General features: G+C 41.5%; 1 protein-coding gene across 3 annotated transcripts in view; it reads right to left on the reverse strand.

Annotated features, from left to right (window-relative positions):
- Positions 1-15,177, reverse strand: part of LOC131668616 (hemicentin-2) — a 153,653-nt gene that overhangs the window by 62,257 nt on the left and 76,219 nt on the right. For all 3 annotated transcript variants that reach the window (XM_058942944.1, XM_058942943.1, XM_058942942.1), the window contains 2 exons: positions 9,772-10,177; positions 8,810-9,045 (listed from right to left, as the gene is read on the reverse strand). In XM_058942944.1, coding sequence (XP_058798927.1) covers positions 8,810-9,045; positions 9,772-10,177 — 642 coding nt within the window. The remainder of the gene's footprint in view (positions 1-8,809; positions 9,046-9,771; positions 10,178-15,177) is intronic.

Consider the following 15,177-nt stretch of genomic DNA (forward strand, 5'->3'; position numbering starts at 1 on the left):
ATGGCAAAGTTTTGGTAAAAATCTAAGTGAATAACAAAATTTACGCACACGCACTCAAAAGTATAAAAGATGTATTTGATTCTATGAGTGAAAAAATAATTTATTACTTAATATAAATTTATAACGAAGAAAAAGAGATTTTTTTAATATTGAAAAGCTGCCATGCTTTATTTAATATTTTGAATTATATTATTCTGTTGCCAAACTTAGGCTTAGCAACCTTGGAAATAGAAAAAATTCGAATTTTTTAAAGCGTTGATTTATTTGCTTTTATGTCAATAAATTTATCAAATAGCTTATTTCCTATTCGATCGATGCAATTTTATTTTTCTTTCTTTTTTTTTTCAAAGTATTTCAGACAACCTTCGTTCTTCAAAATATCTTTAAAATTCTGTGCCTAATTTCTTCATTAAGAATCCCTTAATAACACAAGAAATACACCGAGACAATCGAAAATATAAAAAAAATCGTCATCTCAACTGCGTCACTTCTAATCGTCGCATCGCTTATGTTGCTCAAAGGAAGCCAAGCACACTCAGAATATCAAGCATAGCTCTATATACATATATAGCATCGTGTCAGAAGAATTCTCCGGTATAAGTGAGAGTAGCGAATGGAATATAAAATGCACGCAGCTCTCTCGCAGAGGGAGAGAGTGATAAACGAGCTAGCCTGAGCAAAGTGGAAGTACATTGCCGCGTCGCTTCTCTCAGCTTATCGGACAGACACGCGCGCTCGCAGCTTGATATCTCTCACGTGAATTTGTCAGATTTCTCTTTTAAATGCAAAATACTACTCTGCCGCCTCGGCGAGTGCGTTCGTATTTCAAAGAAAATAAAAAAAAAAGACGAATTCGAAAGTTCATGGGTCATCGATTTGCACGAATAATGCGACTGATGGATATATACCGGATAATAAATTACACGGTGGGTAGGAGGAGGTCTAATGGATAACACCTCGCTCGGGCGCAAGCGTGATGCGCGAGCGTAACGAGATTTTGACTGCGCGCACACACATGCGCGCGCGCGCGCGCCTACTCAAGCCTTGCGGCTTCATTAAGGCTTCATTGCGCCTGCAGGGCACAATTTTGCAAAGATCAATTATTGCCTGCCTGATTCGATAATGCTGCCGTATATTGTTTACGTACATAATGTATGCCTGATTGTAAGCGCTTAGATAATGCAAATTAAACGTCATTTTTCTCCCTGTCTCTGTTCTTTTTTTCTTTAACGGAAATGAAAGTCAGCATTGGCGTTAAGCGAGGATAAAAATTTAACCGACTGTGACTTTCGGCAAAGTTCGGCAAATGAGCGTGCAAAATGTACGGGCCGCGGCGAAAAACTATAACTCACGCGCGGAACACATCTCTTATATTCATAATCTGAGCTTTTCCAGCGAGTTTCCCACCCATAATTCTCCTTATATACGAGCCTGCAGAGAGTAGCACTATTCGAATAAAATACGACGGATTTTTTAAGCTTCATTGACCGCCTATATTCTGAATGTAGTATTGTGTACGTAAATGTAAAGCAATCTGTTCTTTCCACGACAACATCGGTAGAAATTAAACGTCACGTGCTACGATATCTACTAGCAATTATTTTATTTAAAAATACCGCATAGATGGAGATTTTTCTTTCGAATCATTTACGTTGTAGCGTTTATTTCCAATTAAGCATTCAATATCACTCTTCTATTTGCGATAAAGCTATTGAAAATGCCCAATGGGAATATAATATTTGAAAAGTTTTATTAAAATTTTATTTCAATCACGAGTTTCGGTATTTAATGGGAACGAATTCTGCAATCCACTATTACCACAACTTATGCTAACTTTATTTAAACTTCTTTTTAAAATTGCGGCAAAAGCTGGCATAAGTCCACTTCGAAAAATCTAAAAAAAAATTTGAAAGGGAATGCATTTACACAGAAATTCTCAGCTCTCGCAAATGCAACCAACTATACACATGTTATCGTTGGCTTGCTAAATGCACGCTGCGCGTATCACCACAGCAAAAATAGCTCAAGAGTGTTCCTCTTTTTCCTTACTCTCGCGAGCGAGAGTGAACTATTTACTTTATCCCTCAACGGCAAATCCGAGTAAACCAAGAAAAAGTCATCCAACGAAATGATCCGCACAGATGTACGTATATTTCAGCACTACTCGCACAAAACACGAAGGCCACTTTTCTTTCCTTTTCTCTCTCTCTCCCTCTTCCGGACAATCTTCGAGCAGTTAAATAATGCAGCACTACAGCTGCCGGTAATTTTTCTTCTCTCGCCGAGTATGTATCAAGACGACAGGGAAGCGAAATTTTACATTCGTGATTTTTATCGCACGCCACGCGTAACATAAAAATCCTAGACGAGAGTGAGTAAGAGAGAGGAAATAATCACTTACCAAAGAGAGTAAAATAAAGGGTGTGATAGTGAGCGTGAAAAGTCCAAGCAATAAACGGGAAGGAGGGGGTGCAAGCGCTTTATGAATGGTAATCGCACGCTTTCTCGATTTTTTCGGCCAAAAAGAACTTTTCCGATAAGTTACGTCGCAGCAAAATTGAATGGAGGGATTATTAGCTCTATCGTTGAAAAGCGAAAGAACATCGCGGTTTTTTTTTCTTCATTCATTTCAGCTTCGTTCGTTCGACGCTGTTTCAATTATATATTTTCCAGTATAAAAACGACAGATGAAATTGAACGACTAGACAAAAAAAGAAATAGGATGCCGAATACAATGCACTACCAGCTGCCGTCACAAGTCAGAGTTAATAAAATAACGCGCAGAAGCTAACAGATTAATTAATGAAAGATCCATGTTAGCTTTCATTCAAAGAGTATAAGCGTGATATAATTACGCCTCTCTCATTTGGCCGTGCCAATCATCGCTAACTATAAAGTCGAGAGTCGGAGCGAGAACATCCGAAAGTTTAGATCGGATAGTCGATATCTAACACGCCTGAAGATGATAATACAATAAATAAGATATTCGTTTTGACTTTTCAATGTTTACCTTTAAAAGAGATTTGCGCTGCTTTTTACACACAGGAGATTCACGATGTCCGTTTAAAAATCCTTTTTACCGATTACAGCGCATTTTTCACGATTCTCAAGCTTCGCGAATGATGCAATACAAAATGATTGACTAGTAAATTTTCGTTTATTTTTTTGGATCTATGGAAAGGTTTGTACGCCAAAGCGATGTATATTCAACAATGTGGGAAGTGAAATAGTATTAAAGGATTAACTAAGAAATAGTGAGGAGTAGAAAAATAAGTAAGCGATTAGAATGTTCTTGACCAAGTCGGTAGAGGGTTTTGGTTGGTTGGAGCACGTTCGGGTGGTGATAGTCCGTAGAGGAAATCGATAGGAAAAGCCATTCGTCGTCGCTTCGAGAGAAAGAAAGAGAAAGAAAGAGAGAGAAAGAGAGAGAGAGGAAGACGTGCGTTTCTGCTGAGGCTTGCGCTAAATGCACTCGGGGCTATAACGTCGTAAAACTGGGAAAGCTTTTGGCTCGAATGACAGCTCCTCGAGTGTGCGGAAGCTCCGGGCTATTGACTGACCACTCCACTTGGCCGCGCGCGTTCTCTCTCTCTCTCTCTCTCTCTCTCTCCTTTTTCTTTTCTCTCTTCTCGAACCTACACACTTCCTCGCTCAAGCGGAAGACTTCCAACAAAAAGGTACGATGGAATTCTCTTCTTTCCTTTTTTTCTTTATTCTATCTTCGCTCTTCTTTCTACGAACGATTGGGATTGAAAAAAGCAAGTGAAAAGTCGCGAGAGAGACGACGACACGCGCGCGCACGTGCGACTACAACGGTGCTGCTGCCTTCTACATGCGCCCGCGCGACTTTCATTTCGAATTTTTTAATCTCGCGCGTCCGTGTTACCTTTGTGACTGGTGCTCGACGGCTCTGATCTTTTTTTTTTCTTTCTTTTCTTTTCTTTTATCCCGCATGAACGCGACTTTGATGCCATGCATGTACGAGCACATCTGACTTCCTCCTTTCTAATGAAATATTCCTATTTTCCAGGAATATCCTATTGTGTTACGTCTGCTCTTTGGTGTTTAAAGATTACGAATTAGATGCTAAATAGAGAATGTAAACAAAATAAGTTTTCGGCATTTACATAATCCTTCAATAGCGTTTGATTGACAATTACATCGTATTTCATAAAATGACAGTACATAAAGTAAATCTTTAGTCAGCCGCACATCAAAATTTTCTCTTTCTCTCTCTCTCTCTCTCTCTCTCACGTACTCGCGAAATTGAATAGCAATTAGAGCGAAAAGCCCGATAGTGCTGACTAAATATTTAACCATCTGCAGACAGAATGGAACGAGGAAAATGGTGGGGGAAATTTCTCGTAATAGTCAGCAGCAGCACAGTGGATGATTTTTCGAGATCCCAGTTTGACCTAGTTTGCCCGGTCGGAAACGCAATTCTCGCTCGCTTTCGCTTCTCATCCCTCTCGCTTCAAGTCAAAGACGAAGCTTGGCACCTCGAGTGCGTAGCTGCTATATACCGAGAGGAGAGCAGAGCTTCGAAGGCAATCAGCCGCGACACGGCTCTTCCATTAATTACTGCCCCTCTACTCCGAGAGCCAATCAACGGCCGGTTAGTGGTCGGCCGAATGACATATTTCGCCTAAGTATTTACTTCTCTCTCTCTCTCTCTCTCTCTCTCTCTCTCTCTCTCTCTCTCTCTCTCTCTCTCTCTTACTCTCTCTCACTCTCTCTCACTCTCTCTCTCTCTCTTACTCTCTCTCACTCTCTCTCACTCTCTCTCTCTCTCTCTCACTCTCTCTCACTCTCTCTCTCTCTCTCTCTCTCTCTCTCTCTCTCTCTCTCTCTTTCTATTCCGGGGCTGATATACTCAAACGTAATCTGATTGTACTGCCTATTTATTGTCATAGAATGATATATTTTGAACGGATTTTGTGGTGATGAGAGCAGCAAATCTAAATTATGACTGTTATACAGAAGAATCGTGAAAATACGAATGAAAAATTTTATTGCTCGACTTTTATTTGATCGAGTTGAAATTGTCTATTTTTATTCAAAAATTTTTGCAGTATCCTGTTTTTTCAAGCCCCATTTCTTTCTCACATATCGTAGTGAGAGAGGAAAAAGCGCGTGAAAACTGAGAGCTTTTGGCTTATGAATAAAAAGAAAATTAATCTTGGCCTGGCTTTCAAAAAACAAAACAAAACAACACAAAAAGACTCGGTGGGCCATCTCCCTCGCCCTCGCGTGAGCTTTTGGTCGAGAGAGAAGATCATAAATTGCGGTTGGTTTAGACAGTGGCGCGTCAAAAAGCGCATCGATATACTACGATTGCGGAGTCGGCGCACGTGCTGAATTTGCATCTCCCGCTCGTGCCATTATATGCTAGTGCCGCCGTGGCTACCACGTCATAACGCTAAAGCCACCACCACCCGCGCGTTTGTCGCTACGGCTCGTTTACCCTATCGTTTCCAGAGCTAGCATCAGAGTCAGGATTATTACGCATACGGAATTTCGTGCATGTTAAACTTATACTGCAAGACTGAGCAATTTTTTCGCGCGACGTTATATGCTGTGTAGGTTGGAACTGCAATGTTTTTATTCTTCTTGCTTTTATTTTGTATTTCATTTTATTTCTCTTATTTATTCTTTCGTATATTTATGGCGCAAATGTTCATCTTTGTGAATTGTTGATTTGTAATAAAACTTTCATCCAAAGCTAGACCGAGCAAATCACTAACTTGGAATACTTAACTTTAAAACATTTCCGACTAAAAAAATATATTTATTTTACGTTTCAATAATTTCCAATCATTCGGATTTTATCAGGATTATATTTTCTCTTGTGAAATACGCAAGTTTAATCGATAAGGAAGGTATTTCGTATATTCAATGTGATTGACAATCGTTTTATCCCAACAAAACTACCAATTCATTCATTATTAACGCTCTGCGGAACAACTCATTGCAACTTGATTCCAGCACAAGTGAACGAGTTAGTTTGAAAACGGCAGTTTCCTGTTCTAATCGAAAAGCAATCGATATCCCTACCCTGGATCACAAAACACGTTCGATCAATTGCCAAATCATCAGAAGTTAAATCCAATCAAAGGTCAAATGCAAATAACCCAAGCTACTTTCCGTGAAAGGAGAGCGGGGCAATCGACACTTTGATTGCGTCGATTGAATCAAGCCTCGCGGCTAAATAAGGAAAGTTTAGAGAGAACGGAGCCAAGCTCGTCGTCGTTTCGAAGTCGAGAATGAGAAAAAGAAAAACGCGCGGCAACAGGAGGGGCCTGATCGATTGAACACTAAGTGGAATCTCTCGCGAGATTATTTGGAGGATAATCTCAGTGCTCTCGGGGCGCTTGACAGACGAGCTGTAAATCGAATTCCTGCTGACAGAGAACACGAAAGAGAGGAAAAATTACACTGGGATTTAATAGGGCCGACCGCGCCGCTACCTTTATCCGGTTACACTTTTGTCTCCCACGAGTCCTCTACCAATTTGCTCCCTTTTTCGTTTACCGCCCGCAGGTGAGTTTGTGTTTTCTTCTCGCGAGATAGGAAGACAGTGGTCAGTCGAGTCTCCCCCTTTTTCCTTCGTGGACGATTGACTTTTGTATGACACTCTGGAGAAATTAACAAAAAAAAAATACTAGCGAACGTTGCTTTGATTTTCTTCTGTACGAGTTTCGTGGCGATGTCGGTTTTCTTTTATTTTCTATATTTATAGCTTGGATATAATACGAAAAGTTACATCAAGTAATTTTAAAGTTTTTATCCAAAAAATTGAAGAGAGCTCGTTACTTTTATTTCATTTTCGCGAAGATTACATTTATATTGAAATTATAAGACTTGATTTTCGTAATAAAGTACTTTATCTCATTAATGCGTGAAAATCTCATCGATGTTCATGCAATATCCGCGAACAAAGTTATCAAAGTACAAAAATCAAAAATCAATATTGTAAGAAATATTATATGAAACGGTAGCTTCAAACTTTCAAAATTAAATTACTTTTCAGTTTTAGATAAGACGACTTGTCGTATCTCTCTCCTTTATTTAAATTCTATAAAAGGTTCAACTACAATGAGAACTTTCCATGTTTCATATTACCTCGCGTAGTGAGCTCTTCAACTTTTTATAATTTTGATAGGTAGTTATTTTAGAGACGATAAACTTGCTATCACAGACCCGACTAGATAGAGGACTTCGCTAAGTTAATTATTATTGGAAGTTGAAAATTAAAAGAGTCTTCCCATGTCCGTAAAAAATTTCAAGGAAACTTCCAAGTAGTCTGTCTGACCCAACTTTTACAAATTAGAAATCAGTATAATTGCATTAATTAAGTCTTGGAAAATTATTCAAAAATATAAAATTCGTTTTATTTGAAAGTGAAAGCAAACAAGTATCAATTATCGTATATCCTGCAAACGATAATGAACCCCACATATCTTAAAGAAAGTTCGAACCTGACATTTTATGAAAAATACAATGGTAGTTTACGAGCAGTCTTAAATCTTTCGGCGCGACAACTTTGCTCGCATTTTCTAAAAGAATGAAAATTTTATAGACACTTATCGGACAAAAAAGGAGTAGTAGGGAAAGCATTAACTTTTGGAAATATACGGTATGAGAGGTATGGCGTCGTCGTCGTCGTCGGGAAGACCCAAAGTGGAAATCAAACTTTGCGAATTTAACGATTCAAGCGAAAATGTTGGAAAAGTTTTATACGAGGTCTCGCGGCTACCAAGTAACTCGACTGGCGTATCATAATCCGACCCTTTATAAAACCTAAAATTATCGCGGTGTAACAGCGAAAAAGAATAACACTCATATTCCGCCCTCTTTCAGCAAAACAATAGCGTAATAATGCGGAAAAGTGGATTAAACCGAAACACAAGAGAGAAAGAGAGCAAAGCACTTTCAACACAAAAGTGGTTTGCGGATGGACGAGAATATTATACATAATTCGAAAAGGAGAGCGAGAGGGTGGAAAAATGTTGATACTATGCATATTCATCGCTCAGACGTATAGAGAAGGATTAATATGCATCGGCGGGGTCTCGTCAAAGGAATCTCGGAATTCAATTTAACTTTACCATAATACGCGCACAAGCGATGACCGCCCTAAGCGTTTGCGTTATACGTGCATATACCGCCGCTTATGCTGGCTCGCTGTTGTTGCTCCTTACCGCTTATGACGGACCTTTAAAGCGAGAACGTCAATAATGCTGAAAGACATAATATTTTTTCCAAGCGTAGAATATTTTTTTGCGTTCGATGGATTTTGACGATCACCCTTAAATTTCATTTGTCGCCGTGACAAACTTTGTTAGCGTTCACTTGATTGTGATTCTCTGATATTTAAAATTATTATACAAACATTTTATTCCGATACAACTGGCAATCTTAAGCCCACCTCTTCGTTATTAATTACAACTGCAATATTAAGAACAGCAAGCAGTCAAGTATTTCTCGCAGAACTTGATTAAGTGGATACTTGTACGCTACGGTATGTATATGAGAGCATTTCCAAGTCCCGGACGAAAGAAAAATCTCATTGAAAATAAAACTTTCGGAAAAAATATTCTCTTGCTTCTGTTTCTCAAGAGAATACTTCCGCAATCCAGTTTCAAGTCGAAAAAAATAATTCCGCAAGTACATCTCAGAGTCCTATCTACAAGGCAAAGGTTCGCCAAGTCAAATGAGGATATGACACAGTTTCAAAGGCTAGTGTCCCAAACTTATCAAAAAGTTAGGTGTATAACATGCAGTGAGAGAGATGGTAACGAAAACTCACCAAGAACGACAAGTTTGACAGGTCTCCCAACGACCAGTTTACCTCGGTCGTCTTCTAGTTGGCAGATCCAGGTCCCATCGTCTTCGAGTCTCACGTTGTCGATGTGCAATGCCGCCGTTGACGAGTCGCCAATGTAACGATGTCCCGTCCCGCTCATTTCCGTCCTTGTGTCAATAGTTATCATGTCCACGGCGACACCTTCGTGCAACCAACTCGCCGGACGTATTCTGTAACTCCTATTCATTATCGATTATCGACCGATCCATTTCCCTTCATCTTCAAATATATTTATTAAAGATATATCGAGTCGAAAACGCGCGGCACAAATTATTAGTATTTGCGTTATTCTTACATCAAAATTGAAATTCTTCTATTTCGTTTGTTCATACGTTTATTATATATTCATCTGTACAATGTTTGTAGATAAATAGCCGTCGAATTGAATTTGTACAATTGAGAAAATTCAAGAATGCGCAATTTCGATGAAAATTTCGACGACGAAAAATTGAATGTTAGTTAAAATTTGCTTTTAATAAACGCACTTTAACGTGCAATTAATAAATACTTCCAATATATAGTAAAGCAGGTCGAAACCAAATTATATACCAAAGTATGTTTAAATAAAAAAATTAAAAATATTTGTTTCCAAGAAGTTATACATACAGATTAATCAATTTTAATAGCAGTAGATTCAAACAAACTTAAATGAAAACTCCTGAAAGAGCATAAGGAGACGTTGTACTGTTCACTCCGATTTTATCGAGAATTCAAATCGAAACTCTCCATCTTTTCATGTGCTTCTCTTTCATGCATTCGGCTTCAATATATTTAACGTCAATTGTAGGTAAGTTTTAGGTGACAAAAGAAAAATATTTCACTATTTTTTCCATCGTACGTTCAAAAGAAAATCTATGCCAACAATATTTTTCGATGTGTATCAGATTCATTTGAAAAAGTCTCACCTAACAGCAGTCATGAAAAGACTGGTGTAATTTCCCTCAAGTTCGCAAGGTAAAACGACCTTGCTGAGAGGTTTGACAACGAGTTCGATAGGCTGCTCAGTAGCAGTCTGTAACAGGGAGATACTGTCACCAGACGAAGAGTTGGTTCGCCAATCCTCGGGGGCAAGAAGTGCCGCGGGCTCGACGAACGTTTCGGTATCCGTCGGGGGACTCGACGTCGTCGTCGCACCATTCCTCGTCACGCCCAGAGTACTCGACAGCTGCTGCTGCTGCTGCTGTTGCTGCTCCGAGGACGGCGATGATGACGACAAAGGTGCCAGTGTCGTTGTTCGTCTGTTCCGCCGACTAGCGACATTCTCTTGCTTGCCATTGCGCAAGGTCAATACGCCTGCTTCGTTCACCGAACCTGAAAAATAAAATGCGAAAACGATTTTCAATTTTAGATTTCTTTTGGTCTCTGTTCAGTGTGAATTGCACATTGCTATTTAAATAATAAAGGGAAAATCGCGCGCATCGAATGTCCCTTTCGCGAATATCGATCGGGTAACGATGAAAAAAAGCAACATTTGTTACTCCAGACGCACCCTTTCAACGGCGACGACGACGAAAAAAAAACATCCTATGCCCGATCATTTTCTTTTTTATTTGTTCGCTAGGCAGACAGACTTCAGTCGCACAATGGCCCTGGCAATGACGCTTATTCCCAACAAAACTCAATTCGAAGAATATCACGTCGCGTCCGCGTCGTCGGTTGAAAGAATATTCTCCGTGAGTGGTGAAATTGGCGAAGCGTCGTCTCCCCCAGACAATATCGCAGAGAGAAGACTTCTTTGAGGTGTCGCGCAAATTGCGCCGAGGGGAATAGGCTTTGTGGCGCGAAGGAATTAGGCTCCACGAGAACGCGAGCAAGCGATAAATATTCGCCTCTCTCTCTCTCTCTCTCTCTCTCTCTCTCTCTCTCTCTCTCTCTCTCGTTCACGCTACCAAGTCTATGTGATCGAGTTAGCTCTTGCCGCCGGAATCCGATGAAGCTACGGTCGATTCTCTTCTTCGGCGTCGCGCCTCTCATTTCCTATCCAGACACGACGAACAACTCTCATTTCGATGCCTCTTCTTCTTTTCCTCCTTCTTCTTTTTTCGACGAGGGGAAATTAATTTCTGTTTGACTTTATGAGCCTTTCTGTCATCAAAGCAGCTTTTCGAAAAAGAGAAAGTCGTTGATGTAAGTTGTCTTTGATTGGAAGATCGTTTGTTGTCACGAATGTTTTTTTTTCTTTTTTTTTATTCAAAGGAATCAAACTTAATCATGCCCTCTCAAATGAAAAGCTTTCTCTCTTATGTTAATTTGATTGAAATCGCCTTGGAAAACGAGAATCGACGTAGAGCTTTTCTCGTTTGCTTCTTTTTGTAGAACGGATCGACAAAAAAAAATTGCGTTCGCGCAGAAAGTAGAATAAATTCGATAAAATTAAATATATTAATATTTCAATATTAAGCGATACTACGAGACGTAAATGTTTTTGGTAGAAAACTCGTATCGGTTCACAGGGCCGAAACAACGAGAATGTTCTTTTTATTCGAATGCCGAAAAGCAAACGAAATGATGTCCCTGCATATTTCGAAAGTAAAAAGTCATATTTCGCACAACAATACTGAAATACCAATCAGCCCGATAATCCCCAAAACTATAACAGCATTCGCACAAAGCAGGAACAAAAACAAAAGCAAAAGTTTGCGAGCCCGAGCGAGTATCCAATAGAAAATTAGCATTCGGGCGTTGTCGGAGACGCTACCTCTAGCATTATCGAGAGGGTAGCGCTCGAAAATTGAATTCATAAAGCGGAAAAATGAAATCAGGCTGCTTGTTTCAGCATGGCGTATAGCTTTTCTCAAAACCCAACGCTAATCCTCTTTCGCGCGCGTAAAACTAATTACGGACCCGAATATACCTGCAAGTTTCCTAATCCACCTAGGGGGTGGATGTTCGAGCTTCGTCTTGTCTTCGGATCGATCCGGCGGTACACCGATGTATTTCTGCTAGGCGTATATTTGCGTTTAATTTTGCCCGGAAAAATAGTCTACCCAGGCCCTCGAGGAAGTAGGTCGAAAACGAAGAGCTCTCGCCTTGATGCGGATTCGTTATTTCCCAACGTAGATGTGTGCGTGTATGCGTGCACAGTGGCAACAAACCCGAGATACACAGAGGGAGAGAGTCTCATTAGACGGTGGCACGTCGAACGTCAACTCTATGTCGCCTTAGTCCAATCCTCCTCCTCGTCGTCTGCGGCGCATATTCTTGCCCGGATGTATGCATTATTCACACGCGCGGGCTATCTCTCGCTTTCTCTCCGGCCTTGCGGCAACTACGCATATATCCATCAATTATTCATGCGCGTGATCAATGGATGTCAACAGAGGAGAAACTGCGATCTGTATCTGCGGCCTATACGCGTTGCCGCGGCTACACGCCCGCAAACTCTTCGATCTCTGCATACGATATAAACAGTGAGAGCGAAAAGCCAGTTGCATTCAAGAAATGTGCCACAGCGAATTGTTTTACTTGGAGTATCGCACGCGCTCATGTCGGTCAAATATTTACGCGCTTTTTCTCGACAGCTCACGGGCGGGCCTCCTTTTTTTTTTTGTTTTTCTTCGTTCACGCGCGCGCTACGCGCTAGAGTGCAAAAGACATTCATGATGCAAACTGTCGGGGGACGGAGTTTCGTGCGCTCGTGTATGTAGGACAAAGTATATGACTGCTGAGTTTTATTGCGGCAGCAAGAGGGAGCGGGGGGTGTATAAGGAAATTTTCCGCGGCGCGCAATTTACTTTTCTCGTAGCCGCGGAAATATTGTTACACGTTCGTTCGTCGTTGAAAAATGTATACCCGAGTTAGTTTCGAGCTAGCGGTAAATAGAAAAAATTTTTCAAATTCAACTTGGATGCGTGAGATGAGTAAGGTACCATCCACCACTCGGAATAGCCAATGGCGTTCCATTCAACTTTGCCCTAGCGCTAAACACACGTGCACGCGCGTTCGTAAAACTCGCATGGCCACACAAAGTCGAGTTTGTGCAGTCACGCAAGAGAAAGCTGGCGCACATCTCTCTGCAAATCCGTAGCTCGCGAATTTTTAGTCATCTTCTCACTCTCGCGCGTGTGCGCGCGCGTGGGATGTGCATGTGCGCAATTCAGAGAGCACGAGAAACTCCGCGCTACATAGAGCGAGTCGTATCAAACGTGAAATATGCGAGTTTGCCACGAGAGTTTGGCCGTAATTTGCAAGCTTGATCCTTTGAGAAGTGGATTTGTCGAAGGGGCACGTGTGTGTGGGTATCCTTGTTGCGACTCACTATGTATGTATGTGCGCTCTTTGACAACGAAATCCACTTTGTAAAACAAGCGTCTGAGTCTTCCCTCTCTGGCTCAACGAACTTGGCCTAAGCTAATTTTACCGCCCTCTCGCATGAAATCTGCAACGCGTATATATGAGGATTAAAGCTGCAGCGGACGAACGAACAAACACGCAAGAAGAAGAAGAAGAAGAAGAAGAAGAAGAAGAAACTAGAAAGTAGGTCAATCGTGAAGAATAGATCTTAATGCTTTTGCGACTTTTGTACATATCGACGCCAGAGCGGGTACGATTCACAGCACGCCCCCGGCCTTTTGACCAACACTGGAGCTTCTTTCTCGAAATTGAAATTTTCCGCAAGCGCGCTTGATGCTGCTGCTGAATCATGAGAGCGAGAGAGAGAGAGAGAGAGAGATATGCTGCTGTGGCCTCGATCTTACGATCGCTATGATTGCGGTTGCGGCACGTGCTGAGAAATTCAACGATCACACACAATTCGCTTGGATTCTGCCGCGATTATTTCTTTGCGAGTTTCACACGAAAATGGTCGCATGCCAGCTAATTCATTAACAATGCATTTAACGCTCGCGGCGCAAGCTATAGACAGACGCGCGCATCGAGACAGAGAGCTCATGTTGACTTAATGAAGCATTTGTGGAACGCCATGGCTGAACGCCGGCGCCGACGCCGCCTCCGGAGAATGCCAAACGAGACATTGAAACTTTGAAATGGCAATAATTAATTCGCTATCCGACCTAGCCACATAAACACGCGTACACGTGCGCGCCGTTAAACACCGGCGCGTTATAGCTTCGCGTCTATCTGACGATAATGCCCAATCCCGTTCGTTTAATCCCGTGGCATTGAAATACACTCGCCGAACTGGATGAGGAAGTGAGGCGCGATAACGCTCGAGATCCGCCGTTTCTCTGGCTTTTGTCGCGAATGCAGATGCATTACGCGCTGGCGTTTGGAAAATTCTATTATGCGTCTATTTAAATGCGCGCGTGCGGCAGCAAATATTACGCGACACACGCGAGCACACAGAGCAAACCAATGGGTATTTGAATCCACGTCAAACGAATCTTTTCGTTGTCGCGCGTGCCACTCGGCTCTTCAAACATAAAACCGCGGGCCGCGCGACAGCAAAAACTAAAGCGCGACGTTATTAAACTCAAACAAAAGCGGCATTCAATCAGTCCGGCCGAAGCAACTAGTGCAGGAAAAATTAATTCGGCGTGATATGAAGCCGCGGTCTGCGTTATGTGCGCGCGCGCGTGCACTGGACACGACAAAGAATTATTATCCCAAGCGAGAACGTAAACGAAGAAAGACCCTTCCCTGCGTACACAAACACTCGCCGTGAAAAAAAAGAGAAAAAAAGAACGAAGAATCCTGGTGCGTGCAATTACACTTTGCGCTCGATCAAACGAAAATATGAGTGTGCAAACGAACGACGACGAAAGGCCTTTAATATTCTCGTTGATTGATTTGTCGCAATGCACTCGTCCTCGGCATCGCTATGTTCCATTGAAATACACTGAATTTGATTGCACACGAGTGCTTGATAGACGGCACTGTTCGAAGCGTGGAAGTAGCAGCAGTGGCAGATAGCCACGCGTACTTTTATAATTCAAAAATTAATCGGCATGAATTTTCCGCTTCATTGTTTCCAGAGAGCTCTGAATTTATGCTCATTAATTTGCAATGCTTTATGTCGTGCGAGCTTGATATTGCATCGACGCGATGCTCATCATTGTTAATCTGACTCTTGGCGATTGTCGCGCTCCCATTGCACACTTATCAATACGTCTCGTGAGCTATTTCAAGTGTGCGCTTACGATGGGATGACGCGGCGATATCGCGCGATTTTCGCTCGAAAAAAAAACAAAATAAAATATCGAGGACGTTATACGGGCGGAACGAGTCTGACATAAATCGACAAACTCCTTCGAGCGAAGAAACGTCCAAAGCTTTCGACCAAAGTATAACGAATTTACAGCAAAACCTTCCCAATTAGAAGATTCGCTGACGATGAAGAAAGGTGGAGCATC

Source organism: Phymastichus coffea, unplaced genomic scaffold, assembly GCF_024137745.1.
Source record: "Phymastichus coffea isolate CEN01 unplaced genomic scaffold, Cenicafe_Pcof_1.1 PCOF00081, whole genome shotgun sequence".
Classification (NCBI taxonomy): Eukaryota; Metazoa; Arthropoda; class Insecta; order Hymenoptera; family Eulophidae; genus Phymastichus; species Phymastichus coffea.